Source organism: Simochromis diagramma, unplaced genomic scaffold (assembly GCF_900408965.1).
Source record: "Simochromis diagramma unplaced genomic scaffold, fSimDia1.1 OVJJ01000308.1, whole genome shotgun sequence".
NCBI classification, from domain to species: domain Eukaryota; kingdom Metazoa; phylum Chordata; class Actinopteri; order Cichliformes; family Cichlidae; genus Simochromis; species Simochromis diagramma.
The window spans coordinates 1,311,396-1,333,728 of record NW_024386785.1 but is presented as its reverse complement, the minus strand read 5'-3'; the positions used below and the strand labels follow the sequence as shown (position 1 = coordinate 1,333,728).

Sequence of the window (22,333 nt, the reverse complement as noted above, 5' to 3'; positions counted from 1 at the left end):
GGCATCTTTTGGGGCAGTTTTCCTGAAGTATTATCTAAAGAAACGCAATCTTTAACGGTCACCGTGGCATAAAAGCTGCATGTAAAGCATCACCAGTAAAATCTGATGAATAACACTTAAAGGTTGGCTGACTTTACACGGAAACAAGGTTTTAGAAAAGTAGATAACTTAAACTTCTTCCACCATCTTTGCTGTTACAATTCCTCTCACAGGTTCAGGATCCACACTCAGTGGGAGTGCCTTTAGCTGAACATTGAATACAGAAATAGCAGACAAGCTGATGCACTGAAACAAGTTTAGATACTGTAACTAAAGTAGATTACTTTCGTTAGAGTAATCTTAGAGTTTTGGTTGAGTGTGGAGGTGAACCTGCTCTTGACTTCCTCGTTTTATTCATTTACCTCCTGAGCCCCAGCCGCCCCAAATCAAACCATTTCTCACCTGCTGCACGACGTGAAGCTGTGAGCGGTGAGCAAACAGCACACGAAGGCATGTCTGAAGGTTTGTTTGTTCGTCCAAACCACAATAGTGAGTACAAAAACCTCCACAGGACCACGGTCAGAGGTCATCTAAGGTCGGGTCATTTCTAGTATGAAAACCTATTGCAGGTTGCTCACAGCACTCGGTTTGCTGGCGTATTTACCTTCCAAATGTTGTTTTCCTATCATCTTTATCTCTGGCTGTGACCTGTGGTCCTGTTTTTGGTTTTATTCATTTAGTTTATTCAATAAGTTTTTAAAAATTTATGACTTTTCAGGTGTTTTTGGAGTGAATTCGAGAGAATCTGTTCATTAACTACCCGCTGTTAATTCAAACACTGATAGATCGCCACCCGCTGAGGTCACAACACCAGCAGACGCAGCCAGCATCAACAGAGTTACGTCCTGTACCTTTTTTAGCATGAAACCAAAACAGAACATGAAACAGGGTGTGAGGTGTCTGAGTTCAGTGACTGACGCGCTGACAGCTTTCATGGACGCTGCTGTTGGGAAGTTCTGAGGAAATGTTTAAAATAAGCTGACTCAACAAGTTTTTAGTCTGTTGTTGTGTTAAATCTTTTTTGAAGTCTTTGAGAAATCTCATCTGCCAGCATCAGTCAACTGAGCCGATAACAGACGGATATATCGGTGCGTCTCTAAAAGCGTTTTCTTCTCCCTGATGAACTTCTGAGCATCGCTGTCACACTCGGAAAGCTACAAATGAGATAATTTTAACAAAACCCTAAATCTGTTTCATTGCTGTGAAAGAGGTTTGTGTGAAGTTCAGCACCAGACTCTAAAACGCCTGCGAGCTCGTTTTCGTCAGGCTGACGTGTGAACCTGAATACGGGACCTTTAACCGTCTCTGAAGATATTTAAAGTGAGATCTTGCACACTGTGCTGAGTGTTAGTGCTGCATTTGTGTTCATCAGATGAACTAAATTACAATAATCCGTTTTTTTTTAACAGTAGAGCTACTGTCAGTGTGCTTGACAGAGACGAGACAGGGAGAGAAAGAAGGGAGGGGGCAGAGGTGAAACTATCCGGACTCGCTGGGCTCTCCTCTGAAGAAATGCCCAGTTTAAACCAGCTGCCGGCCCAACAACAGGACCCCGACCCACCGTTTGAGAAGCCGATCTGAGGAGAAACAAATCCAGCGACTTCCTGTTAATGTGTCTGTGTTAAATCTGTCCCACAGACTGTTCAGCTGCTCCGGTTTGACAGAGGAAGAAGGATGCTTTGAGAAAAGAAAACCCCCCCAAAACTGAAACTTTCATCCTCTTTTCATGCTTCAGCCCACGAAACACAAACCAGACGTCCACTTTCATCCTCGCACAGATCCCAGCACGCACAGCCAGTCGAAGTGTGCGTCCCTAATCCTGTCAGATCCTGTTTAAAGGAGTTTTTTCTCCCCGCTCTCTCCGAGTCCTGGCTGATATTAAAAACAGCGTAATACTAAGATTCTTCAAACTCGATAAAATATAAAACTTTAATCATTCAGCCGGCCTGAAGTGCACTCGATAGTATCTCATATTATTTTAGTTCTGGTATTCAGATCGTTCCTTTAATCGAAAAGTTAACTCTTTATTTAATTACCTCTGGGCTGAACCACTGCAGTTAACTGTTGCTGGGCTCCTGACGGGTTCTAGTGGTCATTACACATGTCAACGTCACTGGATGACTTTTATCATTATTTAAAAAGCAGATTTGAGAGAAAAAATGCAGACGGAAATTTTTTTATCCCACATAAAATAAATTTGTGATTAAAATTGGACTCCACATTTTTTTCCTTTGGTTTTGAAAGTGTTTAGATTAATAGACACCAAGTGGCTCCAGGCTCTGTGCTTCTGACACTTGACAAAACAGTCATGACCCTAATTTTAAGGCCTTGAAATCATCCAGATGAAGGAGTTTTTAAAAAAGAACCTCTGTATGGTTCCATTGAAGGGGGAAACTATCCATACAGGTCAAAACTGTTTTTTGTGGCAGGCAGTAAACATGTTTATTTCTGCTCTAAAAGTAGACATTTTAACATGGGAGTCTATGGGGACGGACTCACCGGTGGAGCCGGCCTCAAGTGGCCACTAGAGGAACTGCAGTTTTTCATAACTTGGCTTTTGTCGCTTGATGATTTGAGAAAAACTCAATTTAAACTGCATAAATGAACTGACTTTAAAGGCACCTATACAGCTGAGTCTACCTGGAATGCAAGTGGTGACCTGGAAGAAAGGAAATCGATCAGATTGACGGCTGATGATGGGAGGTGATTAGCGGGAGTGAGCTGGTTTGGAATAGATGGACTGAAGCATGAAAAAAAAAGTCCCTTAAGAAAGCTGAGATGGGTGTCCTGCTGCTTTAATCAGTTCACACACCTGACCTCGCCGTCATCTCTTTGACTGTCAGGCTCCTCGCTGAGTCACATGACCCTTTTCATCCATACAGCTTCACTTCTGTGGTCCTCTTGCCCCCCCGAGTGTCTGTCAAACCTCCCCCTCCACCCTCCTTCAGCTACCACATGTACGTCTTTGTGGTGTCGATCTGACTCCCCCCTGCCTCCTCACCCCTCGCTCCTCCCTCCCTGTCTTCCTCCTCCTTGTCGTCTTTGTCCTTCTCGGTCTCGCTCTCCCACAGCGTGATGAGCGGCGGGTAAAGCTCATTCAGAGGGATGGATGTGGCGTGCTGCATGTACTTCTTCAGTGAGTGGCCGCAGGACTTGTGCTGCTGCACGCGCCGGCCCATGTACACCACCAGCAGCGCCATGATTGACAAAGCGAACATGGAGCCCATGACGGCCGCCAGTGCCACGCTGCTGCGCCGCGACGCCACCAGCTCCACTGAGAAACCCGCCTCTTTAGTGGTGATGTTCAGACAGGAGGTGTGGACGGGACCAGAGGGGAGGGAGGAGGAGGAGGATGGAGACACAGGGGTAGGGGAGGTTCTAGGAGAGGAAGAAGGAGAGGTGGGGTGAGGAGGAGAGGAGGAGACAGTGAGGCAGACGTGGTACTCGGTGGCAGGAAGGAGATGAGTCAGGTTGTACTCCTGCACGTCGACTGGAACCTGGAGAGGGAGGGGGAGGGGGAGGCAGAGAGGAAAATGTAATTAGCCCATCGAGTGCCTCCTGCTGGGTGTAAACAGAGTGTGATAAGATAGGGTGTTGATGACAGAGCCCGAACAGGTTGAGCGATTGATATCAAGTTTATATTATTCGTGTGTCCCACGCGTCAAACTTAGTTAAAGCTGAGTCAAAATAATCTGTAAATGCAAACTCCTGTGATGGCTTCACGACTTCCAGCAGTAATGTCATTGGGTGATGTGTTCACCTTGGCCGTGTAGCTGATCTGAGGGTTGTCAATGTGCACGGTTGCACTGGTCCACCGGGGAAGAGGGCCGGGGATGTCATGATGGTTTGAACCCACAGCTGAAGCTCCTCCGCTGGGATATAACTTCCACTCCAACACCACAGACTGTGCGTGAACCACCTGCACATGAAACAAGAAACAATGAATCACCAGATTCATGGAGGACAAACTGTCTGGAGCATTAGATAGTTTAATAGCAGAAGAATAGAAGGAGGCACTAGAAGAATAAAATATAACCAGAAGAAGTAAAGAAGAAAAACTAGATGAAGTAGAAGCTGAAGAACTAGAAAAAGATTATAGAAGAAGAAAGGACCAGAAGAAGACCTGAAGAAGAATAACGTAACAAACTGGCAGAAGTAGAAAAAAACACAAGTAGTAAGTTTGATGTAAAACTAGACAAATAATTAAAGGAACTATAAGAACAACTTTAAGAACAAATAGCTAGAAGAAGAACAAGAATAACAAGAAACAAAAGAGGAGTAACTACTCGATGGCAAACATGAAGAAGAGGAAGAAGAACTTCATGAAAATATGGATAAATAATCACACGCTAGAAGAAGAACAAAAGAGAAGAAGATGAAGAACTTGAAAAGGGCAAGAATAATAAGAAGGAGAAGATGCAGAAGATATAGATGAATTAGTGCAAGAACTGGAAAAAGATAAAGAGCTCACAGCATATTTCTAATAACACCTAAACCTGTTCGTATAGCACATGAAGCACAAAACGTACCTTAGCGAGCACCACCAGAGACCCTGCACCACTGGATGAGTTCCCCAACCAGGTCCTTTCTCTGCTGGGGTCATTCCCCCCACCAGACCAAGAGCCGGCATATCCCTGAGAGTCTACGAACACCGAGACACTCTTGGTGTCTGCTCCTTCAATGTTCCAAGCCACACAGGTGTACACACCTGTAAGAGAAGAGCAGCTTTTATGCCACTGAAGGTCCAAATTAAAAATCCACTTTAAACTGAACTGGATTTGAGCCTGCAGCTCAGACTGACCTGCGTCTGATGGCTCTGCGTGTTCGATCACCAGCGCACCAGGATCTGACATCCGATGCTTCTTCTTCCTCCTGCTCAGGCCACGCCCCTCCTCTGATACGATTGGTGAAGCCACCGCCTCTGAGCTCACCTGAGCAGATTCATAATGTCACTTTTTGGTGTCTCTTTACAGGATCATGCACTTTTTTAGTTCTCACTCATTGCATGAATTTATTTTACTAATTAGTTTTTTTTTTTAGGTTAAATATGGTATACATCAGGTAGTTAAGGAATGGGCACATTCAGTTTTTATTACATGTACGTTCAGTTTATGCCAGAGCTTTTTTTTCTTAATGATAAATTGTTTGGATAAATAAACATTTAATTCTATTTCAGATGCCATTGCTCAAAATTTTTGCTTCATGTCATGTGAAGATACTCGTTTTGGGTTAAGAAAAGATTTTAGCTGGGGTACACGTACACACAACAGCAGACGTAGACTGTGACAATAGGACATGGAACACATGACGGACCGGGGAGACGGGATGAAACACAAGTAGAGGAACACGGGAACAGTCAAGGGGGCAAAACACAGAGAGCGAGAGGGGAACAAGTAGCCAAGAGAATGAAGAGAGCACAAGAGGGACATGACAGGCTGGGGAAACGTGGGATAAACATGATAGAGGGGGGAACGTGAAATGGAAGACAAGAGAAACAAGACACAAAGACACACAAACCCAGACACACAGAGAGGGACACAGAGGACAAAGACTCAGGGGAACCTAATAACCAAGGAGCTAAACAGGACAACCTAGGCAATAAAGAATAAACTCAAGACTAACAAAATAAACCATAATACAAAAATGACATCAACATACAAGAAAACTCAAAACGGGTCAAATGACCCAGGACGATGACAGTAAGTGACTCCCACGACCCATCAGGGCACAGATGTCAAAGCTGTAAATGTACATGTCAGGAGATTGAGTCGCTGTGGTGATTTAAACCCATTTCCAGGGTGTCTCATGCTCTCACGCTGAAGCTGTGTCTGCTGGAGTGAGTCATTTAGTACAATTTAATGTTGCACTTGAAATTAATGTAGCTCTGTTATTAGCTAATCGCTAATTATACAGTGGAACAGACAGAACAGTGGAGATGCAGAGGGAACGACACACTGGGGAGTTTATTCACCACGTCCAGCATGAAGAGGAAGTAACGTGTAATAATCACTGTCTGTTGTGATAACTGATTAACTGAAATCAATGACGTGAAAATGCTCAAAGCTTTGTGTTTCTCTCTGGGACTTGGACACACACAAAAGTTTCTGCCCACCTTGTCACCATTTGGCGTCACCCAATAGAACTGAGGGGCGGGGTCGGCGTCTGCCCAGCACTCCAGCGTAATTGGCTGCCCTGCGCTGACATTTATGGTCGGGGGGAAGGAGTGAGGAGTTATGTGAGGCAGGCAGCTGTTGGTACCTCCTCCGCCCCATCCAACCGCCACCACCTCCTGCAGCTCCTGACCGATCAGGTGAGGTGGGGAGGAGCAGATGGTGATGGAGGAATCCAGCAGCTTGAGGTGTGATTGGTTGCCAAGGTGAGGCCCCCAGGAGGAGAGGCAGTCGCACCGAAGAGGGTTCGAGTGAAGAGAAACCTCCTCAAGAGAATGGAGGGAGGAGATGAGGTCTCCAGAGAGGAGGCTGAGCTGGTTATTATGGAGGAGGAGAGTCCGGAGGGAGGGCAGGTTACTGAGGGCAGAAGACCGAAAACAAAAGACATTGAATGAGGAAAAAGAAACGAAGAATATGGACAGATAGAAAAGAAAGAAGAGATGAAGAACTAGGAGAATGTGAAGAAGAAGATGAGGAGACAACAGCTGAAGGAGCTACAAATGTACAAAATCTAAAAAAAAAATAATCACTTTTACTCATGAAAAACATAACATATGTAAAAATAAAACATAACATCAGTGTGGGGTGGCTCAGAAACCGTTAGACACTCACCTGAAGGCCTGTGGGTCCATGTAAGAGAGGCGTGGGTTGTTGCAGAGCTCCAATTTGGCAAGTTCTGGAAGGTTTTGAAAAGCTGCTCGCTCCACCATCAGCAGGTCCTCCATGTTGTTCAGACTGAAGCCAAACACAACACTGCATTTACTACAACGTGCAACCGTGGCAGCATCCTAAGGTGAAAAACAAAGCCAGAAAACTCCAACAGCTTGGAACAACGTGATCTCTACTTTGTGTTTTCCAGCCAACCTGAGTTCCTCCAGGTGCTCAAGGTTCTGGAAATCTCCCTGCTGGACTCGACCAATCGGGTTCCTGTTCAGGTCTAGGAACTTCAGGTTTGGGAGCACGCTCAGAGCATCGCGAGGAACAGACCTGCCATGAGAATGAAATTCAGCCATGGCTCCAGTGGCAGAAGGTTATGGAACTGAGACCTTGTTCCTGCAGGACGTTATTTAATCATTGTACATCCCGTTGAAGCTAAAAGTGTGTTACTATTGGACATTCAAGGCTCTGACTGCTGAGAACCCTTTAAAACAACTTTCCCCCCACCCTGTTACATCAACAGTATCCTTCACTACCACTTGTATCAATCACATCACCATTTTCCTTTGATAATGGCTATTTCATCTGTCAACAACTACAAGTTGCCATTTTCGATGCTTTCTGGTCACCACATTGCTTCTATTCTTGCCCTTTATGCATTTAAGACAGGAAAGTCTATTTAATAACAGGGTTATAGCTAGGTCTAACAGGCTAAGAGAAAGTAAACTAGGGGTCCTGTGCTGACGAACCTGAGCCGGTTGTCGTAGAAAGAGAGGCTCTCCAGGTAGTCAAGGCCCAAGAAAGCAGCAGAGGGAACAGAGGCCAGTCCCATTCCTGCCAGGACCAGGCTGTGGAGGCGAGACAGAGGCAAGAAGTTCTTCTCCTCAAGACCCAGGATAGGGTTTTCCCCAATCATCAGAATCTCCAGGGATGGCAGAGACTCGAACCAGCGACTGTCGATAGCCACCAGATGGTTGGAGTTCAGGTGGAGCCTAGGAGAAACATCAGAGAATAGAGAACTAATTCAGATGAAACTGAATGGTAGCAACATGACAGGTTTTTTAAAGTTTTGGGGTGGATGTAGTCCCTGAGAGTGACCTAGTGAACCTTTAGGAAGTTTCAAGATCTGATTATATTGGTCTTTGGTGTTTTTTTAAATTGCTTTTAATCTTATTTATCTTACTTCTACCGGTATAGTGAATTTGACATGAACAACGACCAACTTCACATTTGCTGGGCCCAGATCTTCGACAGTCAACATCAGAGATGGATGACTCCTAGATCCAGTCTTCAGATTTTGTCTGCTATGATTCTGTTCTCAGAGAAACCCCCACGTTCTACCTCCTGACTCCTCACTGAGAAAGGTGTACTGGCTTTAGCTGGCTCTGGTGGTCTTTTTAAGGTTCTATTCATCTCATATGCAGTTCTGATGGTCATCTGCAAGATTCTGGGATAAGTTAACAGTCGAAATGAGGTTTGATAGAAGAAGTGGTGGTGGCGATTACCGCAGCAAGTTGGTGAGGCCAGCAAAGGCTTTGGGTCCGATGGAAGAGATGTGGTTATGGTTGATGTAGAGCTCTTCCAGACTGGAGAGGTTCCTCAGACAGAAGTCCTCCAGCTCCTCAATGTGGTTCTCCTCCAGGTACAGAGTCACCAGGCGGCCAAGAGAGGACAGGCCCATGGAGCCCACCTGAACAGACAAGAAGAGACAGTATTTCGGTATGAAGCTGACTTAGAGCGGATTATCAAGTTGGACCAGGATGGAGATAAATGTAAACAACATTTTTTTCACTTCAGTTACAAGTTGTAAGCAAAATCCGGCATCTGGTGTAAAGATTTGATCTCAAATCAAACATGCAGAGCTACCCACTGCGCCGAACCCCGTGTGAATATGTAGCAGCTGAAAGCTTTCATCCAGCTGTTACTGACATCTGTATCCTGCTGTTCAACAAGACTGTGGATAAATATTGAGAATAGAGAAGCGCATACCTGTGTGAAGTGGTTCTGAGACAGGTCGAGCTCTGTCAGGTTGGTCAGACTCTGCAGTTCAGTAGTTATAGAGGAGATGTTGTTACTCTGCAGCAGCAGCACCTGAAAGGAATGATGAAAAATCACATTCAGAATATATTAACAACATAATGACTGGTCAGTCTTTCAACTGGCTCATTAGAGTCAGGTCAGAGTCAGAACCCCAGTTTATGTTAATGTTTGCAGGGTCTCATTAGTCAAGAATATCCAGAAAATACTCTCCTTTTGATTCAATCCCAAAGCGATGCTCTCTGCAGGCATGAACTGAGAAAGACGCTACCTTGTTCTTTGGGTTCATGAACTAGAGCAGATGTAACAATCAAATTTCACAATAAATCTCTGTCATCTTTGTAAGTAGTTCGGTGTTGTCTGATCCTTGTGTGCCTGCAGACACCCCTGAGGGTCAAAAGAGCACAACCATACACTATATATAGTGATGGATTTGAAAGGTATGTAGGCCAGAAAAGTGAATCAAGTGCATGAATGCATTAAACCTGCTAACAGCCAGCAAGGAGGGTGGGGGGTGGGGTTCCTCTGGTTGCCATTGAAAAATTGATAGAAGTCTGGGAAATGAGCCTATTGCTCCCCTGCTCTATTACCACTGTAAAAATGTTCCTGATGAGTTTATGGTCTGACTTGCTCAAAGTCTCATGCTTTATTTTGGGTAAATGATGGTCCCAAATAGAGCAAAAAAAGGATAGAGCAACGTTTGCTTTGGGTTTGCATCCCGTGACTGACAGCCCCTTCTCACATTGTTTAGCCCATGACTCAAGAAGGAATCTGAGTGTGTTATTAATATTTCTCAGCAATAAGTGAACCAAGCTGCTTCACACTTAAGCCTAAAAGTTGTTTTTTGTTACATTTTGTTACATTTTTATGACACTGTTGTATGAGCAGGCTTTTAAATTGAAAGCAAGCTAGAGACATAATACATAAGAAATGTATTGTAAAAGCTCATTTTTAGGCCCTGCATGGAGGTCCATCCATACAGGGCTGTTACCTGCGTATCAGCAGAGATGTTGGCTGGTACTCTCTGCAGATGGAGTTCATTGCAGTCGACTGTCCTGGCCTGGTGATGCACAGACTGTGGGGTGTACCACGGTCGCGTCTCACATACACACTGCAGAGGGCACAGCACAGCGCCACCTGGAGGAAACACACACATGCACCAGGGCTCTTTAAACAACATCTGCGGATCATTAAATGTCCATTTGCATCCTTTATGCTAATCTTTACCTTGGCTGGTCCCGCTCATTTCAGCACACGCTGATGCTATAACCAGGGAGAGGAGGAGAATTGAGAGAACTTCAGATCCCATGATGCACTGGGCTGTGGCGCAGGATAAATAGTGATGACACGTGCCTCCAGAAGGCTGGTCGGAGTTTCATCTACACAAATACTGAAAAAGTAAAGGATAGAATTTTTTTTTTTTTTAAAAGAATTTACTCTGTTGAAGTTGCTGCTAGCAGATACAGTTAATCATTAGTTAGCCTAGCTTAGCATTTAATTAAATGTCTCTAAAGAAGTTGAGTAAGTGGAAACACCTGGGTTGATTATGTTGTAACAGCAGAAATGTGGAACCGTCACAGACCAAGCATGAAAAACTAAACTTTAAAGTGACAATGCTGCAGTTCCTTTAGTGGCCACTTGAAAATCAGAATCCTTTATTAATGCCTGAGGAAAGCACGTGGTCACAGAGACAGTAAGAACATTAACTGACTAGCCTAAATTAAACAATACAATATATTACAAAGTTACAAAATACAACAAAACAGCTCAAATATATACAAATTATAAATAAATTAAAAATATATGGTTGAAACTGAGGTGCCCCTCTTATCAAACTGCAAAACTTTATTTTCTCTGTAGAGGATGTGTAAATATAAAGGGTGTAAAGCTATTACAGTGTGTACTGTGCTTTAGATGGAGGAGTTGTACAGGAATGATTTCCTGTGTCGTTCAGTGGTGCATTATGGGTAATCTCAGTCTCTGAGTGATTTGTAGTTGCATTTATTAAAATGTATCTGTACAGTTTATGCACAGGTACATTTGTCACTAGTAAACCAAACTTACTAGTGGCAGATGATAACTTATATGATGATAACTCTCTACCCTACCACGTTCCTAAAAAATAGGAACGTGGTTTATTCAAGCATCAGCTAAAACTGATGCTTGAATAAACCAGTCGGCAGCATCATGTTGACTAAGCCAGTGTTTTGTTTACAGCTTGTGACACACATTCGCAAACAAACATAAATATTTCATTAGCAGGAACTGTGTCAAACTCATGTTGCAGCATCCATCAACACACAGCAGCAATTAATCTGACAACGCAGAGGAGAGGAGGGGGCAGCGGCCTGGTGACACATAGGATCAAATCAAAGTGTGTCTGCAGCCGACCAGCCAATCCCAAAACACACACTCGCTCCTGTTTCCAACACTTCTGAGGACATTAAACTCTCTCACGCTCATTCACTGGGGCCACAACTTTAAAGTACTCTTTGTTTTACTCTATAGTTTTATTGCACAAGTTCCAGCTCTGGTCTTCATTATTTTTCTCTATTATATTTTATACATTTGTTTGCAAAGAAACCACTGAGGTTGTTTTTGCGTGTTTTTATGCAAAGTAGCTGCTCTGACATTGCACTGAGATGAACAGAATAGGATAAAAGAGCCATCAATATATCGGTCCAATTTAAAATGAAACCAAAATCAGGTCTTCAAATTAAAATGTCCTCAATGTGAAGAAGTTGAGTCCCCACAACATGAGTTATACAAGAACACACACACACACACACACACACACACACACACACACACACCCTCTGTTAATGTAACCAGACAGCCGTGCTGCTGTTGATGTTGTTGTTGCGCGCACACACACACACACACACACACGCACAGCAGGATAGGAAATGGGGACACCTTGCCTCTGGTGCCATGGCAACCAGCCAGGAAGTGACATAGCAGGACAAAGGGGAGGGATTGACCTCAGTGCCGCCTCCTGATTGGTCCAGTTGGTTCTCACTGTGTCCCAAATCCACACTGAATACAATCACATGCACTTTATGTGTGTAACATGGACTAATGTTTGTATTTATCATATATGAAACCTTAAATTCTCTAGTTATTTATTTATTTGCTCAACTGTAATGACTTTGTAAACTTGGAAAACTGCACTAAAATAAAAATACAGAGAAAATGTCCTTAGTTGTAGCATTTCTTACTTTGGTAAAAAATGTATTCCAACTTGCCTGATGAGGCCATGATGGGCATGTTTATTGAGACTGCAATACTGTGAGTCAACGGCTATCAGGAAGTTGTGTTTTTACTGTAATTGCTGTCCTGATTTTCCTAAATCTTCCATCTTATATATGCCATCCATACTATAATAATTAAAAGACTAAAATTAATACTGAAACTAATTAAAACAAAACATTTTCAAAAAGCAAAAACAAAACTGAATTAAAAATAAGATGTTAAAATGGCATTAAAATAAAACAAAGTTGAAAATTACAATTTTTTCTCCCATCGAGTCCTATAATACCGAACACACTTTCAGCTGCCTGCTAGCTTTTAGAAAGAATGCACGATTATCACACTTCCATGTAGGCCTCAGTTTTCATACCTGGAAGCTACTTCAATTTTCACATACAGCCCATCATTCAGTTGTACTGAAATCATTCTATGAAGTCATCTTATTTTCAGGTTCAGCTCATACTCCCCAGTTCTTCGCTCCTTTCCTAATGTGGTCGCGTCTGCTTAAAAACAAACAAACAGGACAAAAAGGAAAAACTCGAGTCTTTAAAACAGTGGCTTCAAACAGTGTGTGTTTCTGTGGCAGGCTGATATGAAGCACGGCTGGTAGGTTGGACACAAAATAAGCCTCTACCTGCTGTCCTCCCCTGAGGCAGCATGCACATCATTTAAAAAAAATAAATAAATAAATCATCAGAGAGATGAATGAACACAGAAAATCAGCTTGAACATCATGGGAAATACTACAAGGGGCTCTGGTTAGTTCGCTATATCAAAGAACTTTGGGTCCTATGGAGCTGTAGACCAAAAATACACATTTTGGGAAGGGTAAACATTTATTTCTGGTAACTTCCTTCATGCTGTGGACTGGTTTTATTGTGCTTCTGTGAATAAATTGAAGTTATTGTGCCAACATTTTCAAAATTCTTGATTAACCAATAAGTATGAATTAGCAGGACACTATTATTTTATGGATAATATGAGCTTTCCCGTGAGAAAAACAGAAGAAAATGCCATTTTATTTCTCTTTGGTCATATTATTGATACCATGTTCTTTCTTGATACTGTCTTTCATAGTCTAAAAGCTGGTGTAAACAATTAATTTAGCAATTTAGCTTAGTTTTGTGCCACTCTATGTGCCCTGGGCTGAATACCAGCCAATTAATGTGCAATAGTATTATCAGTAAAAGGAAAGGATTCTCTAATAACAGCTGGGCAGTCTAGCATCTGTGGTTAGTTCATGTCTGTATTAAGCTTTCAGGTTGTTTTTGCAGTAATTCTCATAAAACCCCAAATAAATGCTGACTTTGGAAGTCAGTCGTGTTTTCAGTCCGCTGCTGGTTCATAATAATACACTCCAAACAGTAATGATTGTCTGTGGCTTTCTGCCTTTTAATAAGCTTTTTGTGAGGATATAATGTGCAGTGAGTCAGACAGCAGAGCTACTGGGACAAAAGGTGCACAGGGGGGTGGGGCAGATTTGCCACTAGTTCGTTAGCATATTATTAAATATCGCTCATTAAGTTCAAAGGTTTGTTGATGAATTTACGATGAACGCATCAAACCTGAACAGAGCACGGTAAGAACATGTCAGCATTTGTCTGACAGATCGTTCAAATGTCTGAACCTCCTCCTTCTGGTTAGTGACAGACCAGAGGAGGTTCGTCTCTCTGCTCCAACATCTGAACACCCCCCCACCCCTTTGCTGTTGAGCAGATGGAATATTGATGAGATGATATTAATTATTTAAGCAGCTGTGAGTGCCTCATTTACTGTCCTTCTCTACAGGCTGTGATTGGAGGAAAGCAGGAGATGCTGGTTAATTAACTGTGACACACACACACACACACACACACACACACACACGTTTGCATGTCTGCCTTTGTGAGGACCATCACAAACATAATGCCAATCCGGGACCTGCCTGATTTTAGCTAAACAAATGTTTAAACACTCAGATAGGATTTAAAAGGTCTGACTCTTGTTCTAATGTTCCAACAAATGTCCAATTTAAAAAAAAATGTCCTCACTTTTCACTGATGTTATTATTTTGTGAACATCTATTAACTTTTTTAAGAAAATGTCCCCATTTTGTGTAAAGTTTTTCACTTTTTACAAATGTGCTAAATGCTGTTGGGGTTGAACTCAAAAAAGTAGTAAATAATACATTACTTTACTTAATTACTCCATGAATGAACTACTTTGTTGCAGTACCTCTTACATTGCTTTGTAACATGTCCTGAGATATATTACACTACAGCTACCATTTAACAATAAAAATGTTGTGCAACATTCCTGCACGCTGATATTACTTCCTATCCTAATGACAACACACGAGATCTTTCTTGTCGTGTTTAAGTATGAACCCAAAGCTTAAAATCAGCCTGAAGAGCATTTCACAGAAATTAAGGTTACAATGCTTCATGCCTGACTGTGCATCACTGCTTTTATTACCTGTGTGAAAAAGTGATTGCCCCCTAAACCTAATAACTGGTTGGGTCACGCTTAGCAGCAACAACTGATGATTAAGCATTGAAGATAACTGGCAATGATTCTTTCACGGCGCCGTGGAGGAATGTCGGCCCACTCATCTCTGCATGATTGTTGTAATGAATTTTATAAAGAACTCCAACCCATTCACTGTTAATGACTTGACTGGTTAAGTAAGGGTTAATGTGAGATTTAAAACAGATTTAAAAAGTAAAAACCTTTTAGTCCTCTTCCCCTCAATCCCTAGCCACAGCAGACTGATGCCCCCCCTTCACTGTGGATCTTGCAGTGGTTTCTTCCTGTTAGAAGGATTTTTTTCTTTCCCACTGTTGCCAGATGCTAACTCTTATAATGCAGCAAGATAACTGGTGTTGTGATTTTGGACTAAAGAAAATAATATGAATAAATTTTAATTGAATTGCTTAAATAAAGCTTGTAAATGTACTAATCTTGCAAAAAAATAATCAAATAATGGGCTAATCAGCTGTCATTTGAGCTCTAGAGTGGATATCATTGAATACTATTTGTCTACTTTTACATTTAACTACTATAACAATAAACTGTTACCAAAAATTTGCCATTTTGTCTCTCTGTTGGTCATCGTGGCTTGAGCTGAAGTAAACCTGCCACGGCCTGTTAAGGCCCGAGTTTGAGCTCTTAGGAAGTCCTCAAAGCCATAGATTTGTCATAATAGTCAACCTAATCTTGAAGTGCCTTAAACCTGCATTCTTTTTAACAGCCAGTAGGAGGCACCACATCTGGTTGCATCAAAGTTTATGGACACTCGGCTCCTTCGACCAGTGACCTCACGGATCAGTCAGGTTGTTCTGATTAAATTATAAAGTTCAGTTTATAATTGAAACTGAAATTGAATTGAAAACTTGCGTTTTAAAATTTTGGTCATTCTCCAGATTAAGAAAGCAGGATTATTTAGAGCAGGGGTGTCGAACTCCAGGCCTCGAGGGCTGCAGGTTTTAGATCTCACCCTGGGTCAACACACCTGAATCAAATGATTAGTTCATTATCAGGCCTCTGGAGAACTTCAAGACATGTTGAGGAGGTAATTTAGCCATTTAAATCAGCTGTGTTGGATCAAGGGACACATCTAAAACCTGCAGGACACCGGCTCTCGAGGTCTGGAGTTCGACACCTGTGATTTAGAGTATGAATATTAGCTGATGGTGTTTCACTCAGAAATTGTTACATAACGAGTGTGTGAGCTGGTCTCAGAGTCAGACCCACCCCTTTGCTCACAATGTCTCATCCCAAACTCCAAGACGGTGATGCTTCACTAACCGAGGAAAGGAGGAAGGAGGCGCAGCTGATTTATAACACGGGACACACCAGGAGCACTTTGTGAAAAGGGATGCATCAGAGTAATTGCTTTAACACAATTATCTAGTTTTCATAATCACAGGAAGCCATAACTGTAACTGAATATGCATTTTGATTAATTCTTCTGCACTGCTGCAGGGACTTTTCAGTGTCTCTCGGTTAAATTCATCTGCTCTACAACCACAAAGAGACACAAAACAACCACAAAGGGACGGATTAACCTGTCTGAATCACTGCGAGCGTGTTGCTGCAGTCGTTCTGTGGAAAATAAACCTGAGGGTTAACTGAGAGTCGAAGAGGTAAGAGGTGATTACATAAAGCTGAGTCGGTGTTGCTGTGGAAACCTTGTGGATGTGAAACCAAGTCGACTGAAGTGCAGAAACTCTCTGACCTACTTTCATTCAGAAAAATCTATTATGCAACAATAAGTCAAGTCATCCTCCTTTCTGTCTGAATCTGCATCAAAATGCCAGAGGTTCACGTCTCCCGAGGAAGATGAGACGAGGGAGCTTCGTTTTAGACGGATGATGACGACTATATAGATGGATTTTGATTAAAAGCTGCACAAAAAGCCAGAAAGTAGTTGCTGCTGGCCCGACACTGAAACGCCAGTCTGACTAAAAAGAAAAGAAGAGTTGCCACTGACGGGTAAAACATTTACACAAGATATCTGTAATAAACTTAAATAGCTCGAAAAAAATTAGTGTTTTGTTTCATCTTTAGGGAATTAATTAGACTGAAAATACACATGCAAGGAGATGGAGTGAGACTCAAAAATACTGTTGATGACATCAAATCTACATTATAAACCCAGTAAATATTTTTACTTTACATGGTGCAACAACCTTACCCACAACACAATAAATTATACAAACCTAATTAAAACAAAAGAATGACTAAAGTCTTAAAGCAGCACCACAAAAACTGCACACCTGGCCCACACTCAAACTGCTACCCTGAAACTGAACCCACGAGCCTGAACGCCAATAAAACACTGGGGGCGGAGTCAAAAGAACCCCAAGAAACACAAAATCCAACAAACAAAACTCGAATCTAATAAAAAGGAACCGGAGGAAAGAGGAATAGCAAGCTACACATACAGGTGAGACACAGGTGGAACAAACAGGTGATACTAATAAAAGGTGTGGAAGATGATAAAAAGCAGGAAAAAGAACAACTGTAAAAACAAACACAACAAAAATACCAGGGACCATGACACCAAGTCTTAAAACTTTGTCAATCAGCCCATAAAAAGTGCAGACGGATCAAAGCAGCAAACACAGTTTATTAATACATCTGCAAGAACATCTGGAATAATAATGTTGATAAAAATGTGGAGGCACTGCAGACCGAGCGTCAACCTCATGGGCTGAAAGACGAAACTGCGGCTAAATAAAATCACTGAACCAGGCCTCTCAACCATGTTTGTACTGCTGGAACATTTTTTAAATGAGAAGTCCTGACAATTTCCATCTTTTATATACAGTCTTTGGATAGCCAGGGACAGGGTTTCTTCAAAAACACTCTTTCTACTCATTTTATAGCAAAGACTACAGTTCCCATGATCCCTGAATAAACTGGACTTTTGCTTCGAAACCCAAACTTCATAAAATGATTGTGTAGCACAATCAAGAGACAACAAGAATAACACACCTGTATAAACTTTAAAAAGACACCACATGAGACCCGATTTTTTTGTAAGTAGTTTTGATGTTATGTTTTATATCTAAAACTCTTAAAGTTAAAAATTAACAATGCCTGAAGACTGAAGTTGACTTTCCCTGCACAGTGCGGTAAACACAGAGACTGATTAGAGTCCCGTTCGTCTTTTCTCTCTTTATCACTCAGTGTCATCAGCATCCAGCTGCATTTCGGCTCATTTAGGAACAAAGCTCGTGTTTCGCAGCAGCGACTCTTTTTCTTTGTGAAAATAAAGAAATGCTAAACTTTGAGGTGAGTACCCGGGATTAAACCCCGGGTTTGATTCATGATTCGTCCCTCCGTCTCACTGTGGTGTCCCTGCAGAGCTCCGTGCTCCAGTGAGGACAGACGCCCATGTTCTCACCTTGCTCCTCCGCCTGCTGCTTCTCCTGCTCCCAGCCGCAGCTGCAGACACAGCCCGGGGCAAAGCCTCACAGAGCCGGGCAGAGCCTCACAGAGCCCGGGCGGAATGAGTCCGGTAGAAGCGGGCGGTTCTCCGGTCCGCTGTTTTGGTGATCCAGATGAGGGCGGGCCGAGTCCTGCTGCTGCTGGCGCTTTTATCTGAAGGATCCCTCCCTCTCTCCCTCCTGTCCTCTGTCAGGTCCGCGGCAGCTGACTTCCCATCAGCCAATGGGATTTATAGGCCACTGGACGAGGGACCAATCAGGGAGCTCGGATGCTGCACAGAAGCGCTGGAGGAGGAGGAGGGTGAACGATGATGAGGAGGAGGAAGGGGAGGGTGGGTGTCTTCTGACATGACGTAATGCTCCAGATTCACCTAATGACTGAGAGTCTGCGCTCCCCTTGTTATCTCTCTCTACTTTGCTTCTTCTTCTTCTGTGGTGTCTCCGTGGTGCTGTCTGATCTGAGGCACGAGCCAGCAGAAAGTTTAAACAGGAAGTTTGAAACTTCACAAGTCAAAATGTCTTCAGTCACACATCAGACGCAAAGAGTTTACTGTTAAACAGAGAGTATCTAAGCATGATGTCAGTGCTTCATAGCTTACATCGCACTTCATCTCTTTTTTATTGGGACATTTCATGGAAATTCAATCAGTGCCTATAAATATAAATTAAATACACTGAAATTAAAAGGTTTTTTAGTTTTAGTGAACAACAATGTAACAACATATTGCTTCATTTCCTTCAAAAAACAAAACAATTTGGGGGCTTTATTTGTATTTATTCTTATTTAGTATAAAAAAATAACCAAACAAACAAACAAACAAACAATGATGATAACGAATCAAACAACAAACAAAAGAGAAAAGTTTGATAAGTTCTACAATTGTGATTGATCACATGTAGCAAATGTGTTCATGATAAAATGGAATAAATGAATTAATATTATCATTATCGCCTTCATAATACCAGCAACAATTATAGGATTGTAACGCAATAAGTAAATAAGAAATTGTTAGTATTAAAAAAGCCACAGAGATTTGTGAGGAGCCACTGCTCTACATCAGAAGGAGCCAACTGAGGATTTTTTGCAATCCAGCCAGAAGGGGATCCCTCGACAGACCCAGAGCTTATTTCTGGGAACGCCTCGATGTTCCCCCAGAAAAGATGCAGACAGAAAGGTGAGAACATGAAGAAATCAAAAATGGAAAAAGGATCAAATATAAACACGCAGAAGCATCCACAGTTATCTTTTAGTTACTGCATTTTTATTTAATTTCCACTGCGAGTCCCAGCGAGGTTCTCTGATCTCTGCGGACGTCCAGCGCTCAACACTGAGAGGAAACCAAAGTAATGCGAGACACCTGCTGACATCATGAGTGATCTCACATTGATCCAGTAAATCCTCAGGGTGAGTCAGCGTTACTGTACATGGAGCGAAGGCGAGGATGAGGACATCGAGGTGACGACGGCTCACTTTAAAAATGACTGGACAGAGAGGAGGGAGATGATGAAGACGTTTAAACGGTGGTGAAAAGGAAAAAGAAAACAAGATGCTGAAGAATAAAAGAAGACTGATCATCATTCTGATCACAGATATGAACCAAACTCCACACAAATATCTGCTAATTTAATATCAGTCAGGAGTTGTCACAGATTAGAGCAGTAAAAAATAAATCCACACCAAACAGTTCTCATCATATCAGACCTTAAATCTTTAAAACACTGACAAAGCAGTGTTTCAGCAGGACTTTTAAATATGTTTATTTTTTAAATCCGATTCTGATGGACATTATAAAGTCTTGAGACTTTGATCCAGTCAGGTTTCTGATGTCACAAAAGTTACTGATAAAAGCCTTTTAGAGCAGTTTCAAGTTCAGAGTGGTTCAGTTGGATTAAGTCCCCTCACTTCCTGTCATGGTCCGTGGGAGTTTTCCATCTGTGGCTGTGGGTCCTCCCCTTTTGGGTGGGGCCAGCGCCTCACTTGTATTCCATCTGCAAGCAATCAGCGGGAGAGCTACTTAAACCTGTGCAACCTGCCTTTCCTCACCAGTTTGTTATGCTCACTACTGTGGTAACTAGAACTAGACTGACCCTCTGAGACTCACGCTAGTTGCTTCTTCCTCGTGTAACTCTGTTTTCCCTGTGTTTGGAGGTGTTGCATTCCCTGGTTCAATCTCACCTGGATATTCTCCATCTCTTTGCCCTCCGACCTTCTCGTTTCACCTGCTTATGATTGTGAAGTTTCTGCTTCTCCGTGTGTTACAGAATCCCTCCTGTTCCTCTGATGCCTTTTCTGTGCCCGCTCCTGCAACCTGATTTACTAGGCCACTCCCTCTCCGTCGCAGTCACCGACCCTCCGTCGTTATTATTTACTTAAGGCTTTGCCCGCTCTGTATTCTGTTATTTGTTTGTTATTTATTTGGTGTGCATTTGGGTCCTTTCTTTGGGTGAACGTCTAGTTGATGACACCTGCTGTTTGCTATTATAACCTTTTCTCAATTTGTGGATAAAACATCATTAAAAAAATTCCCGTTTTGTTGGAGATGAATATGAAAATGAAAGCATGACTTAAATTAAAACAAAACAAAACAAAAACCAATTGCAAATATTTAGTGTTAAAAGCACTTCCTCAAAAGAAACGCCAGCAGTCCTGTGTTCACCTTCTTAGCCAATATGGGCGAGCCGGGGTCAAACTGCTGGGATAATTATTCAAACCTTTTTGTTTCAGTTTTCAGAGATGTAATATCAAGATGTAATCTTTTCTTTTTAAACATGAAAGCTAATTAGACCATAAAAACTGCACCTTGCAGAAAACAGTAACCATACATTAGCAGTACAGTTAAACCAGCGTGTGTGTGTGTATAGGAAGTAGCTGCTGGGGTTGAAGCTGATGCTATCATGCTTCAAATCAAAATGCCGTAAGGTGGTAATGTGAGGTCTATGAGACTCGGGGCTCTGCAATTGTTCTCCTCTATCGATGATGAAAATACATTTTTGGGCTACATCTCCTCAGAGCCTCCATTAATCTCTGTTCATACTGGAATAAATGATCAGCGTCTCCCGTCGAACAACAAGACCAACCACTGACAGCTCCAAGGCTCGTCCTTTCTTCTGTGTGGTTTAAGGACGCCAACAGGAGGATTTGCTCCACCTGCTCTTTTCCTGACCAGAGGTGAACTCATGTTCAGAGGATCAGAGGTTTAATAAAAAGTAAAGCATGGATTCATGTTTTATTAAACCTCTGAGCTGCAGCTGGATGGAAGCACCGACATCTGATTCCCTCCTTGTTCGAGTTCAACCCAAATTCTCCCACAATGCAAAGTAGGTTTTTCCTCCAACCCGTTTTATCTGTAAATGTGTGTCAGCTTGTTCCCTGAGAATCAGTGTGTGTAAGAAGACGCACACACACATCACATAAACTGTCATCAGCCTTCATGTTGTTATCTGCAGGAGATTTATGACAAATCAGGTCAAAGTTCAGTGTAAACAATAAAATGGAAGACTTATCTTTGAAAATTTGGTTGAGGCGAACACACACACACACACACACACACACACACACACACACACACACACACACACACAGCATCTTATGTGTGTGTGAGAGACTCGGTGTGAACTCCTGCTGAGTGAAAACAATCCTGCAGCCTCTCAAATCCAGATTAGTCTGGATTAAAACTCACTATTCCCATCAGAAAAGTGTGTGTACTTGCATTACTGATGCTATGGGGACATTTGTCTGTTATCACACTGACATGTGGGGACAAAAAGAGGTCCTGGTAAACCTTTATCTTTAACTGTGAAGACTTAGTTTAAGGTTGGGACCTGCAGCCTCCGGCTCTCTAACCTCCACTGGGAGACTCTTGATGGAGAAATGGGAGCGTGTCACATGAGCGGCAAGTGAGGTGGCCCGAGTTAGCGCTAGCATTAGCAGAGATTAAATCCATGGCATTAAAGCGGTGCAGTAAAAGTACCCCACATCCACAGTGATGCTTCAAACATGTGAACCAGTAGCTCTACAGACAAAAAGCTACCAACAAGATGTGTAAAAACAATTGTCGCTATTTGAGGTCCAAAACATTTTTGTAATGTGTTGAAATGCGATTGACTGAAGTACTAGAGGTTGGCTGTATTTACATGTAATACCAGTTTGTAACACAAGAGGGTGTAGTGAGTAAATATACTGTCTGAGAACCCCTGTGCCCCCTCCTATTTCATGAGGGTGTTTTTAGGATAGACCAGACTAAACAG

At 42.4% G+C, this 22,333-nt stretch overlaps 1 protein-coding gene across 2 annotated transcripts; it reads right to left on the bottom strand.

Annotated features, from left to right (window-relative positions):
• Window positions 1–1,444: 1,444 nt before the first annotated feature.
• Window positions 1,445–18,740, bottom strand: si:ch211-180f4.1 (uncharacterized protein LOC100144405 homolog). 2 transcript variants are annotated; one of them, XM_040022691.1, is made up of 14 exons: window positions 18,043–18,740; window positions 12,523–12,652; window positions 10,131–10,293; window positions 9,895–10,040; window positions 8,856–8,957; window positions 8,372–8,556; window positions 7,616–7,858; window positions 7,074–7,196; window positions 6,822–6,944; window positions 6,152–6,566; window positions 4,841–4,970; window positions 4,569–4,747; window positions 3,800–3,958; window positions 1,445–3,536 (listed from the first exon to the last, which is right to left on the bottom strand). In XM_040022691.1, the coding sequence occupies exons 3-14, from the start codon at window positions 10,210–10,212 to the stop codon at window positions 2,988–2,990; spliced, it is 2,436 nt and encodes an 811-aa protein (XP_039878625.1). In that variant the 5' UTR covers window positions 10,213–10,293; window positions 12,523–12,652; window positions 18,043–18,740; the 3' UTR covers window positions 1,445–2,987. The 2 variants fall into 2 exon arrangements, with proteins under 2 accessions (XP_039878625.1, XP_039878624.1); XM_040022690.1 differs by lacking the exon at window positions 12,523–12,652.
• Window positions 18,741–22,333: the final 3,593 nt, after the last annotated feature.

What these genes read in the sequence shown, in the direction of transcription:
- si:ch211-180f4.1 (XM_040022691.1), bottom strand. Translation starts at nt 10,212, where the DNA reads ATGGGATCTGAAGTTCTCTCAATTCTCCTCCTCTCCCTGGTTATAGCA. An exon ending in CTCAGAACCACTTCACACAG is followed by an intron (nt 8,557 to 8,855) that starts GTATGCGCTTCT and finishes TTGTCTGTTCAG; the next exon opens with GTGGGCTCCATGGGCCTGTC. An exon ending in TGACGCCAAATGGTGACAAG is followed by an intron (nt 4,971 to 6,151) that starts GTGGGCAGAAAC and finishes GAATCTGCTCAG; the next exon opens with GTGAGCTCAGAGGCGGTGGC.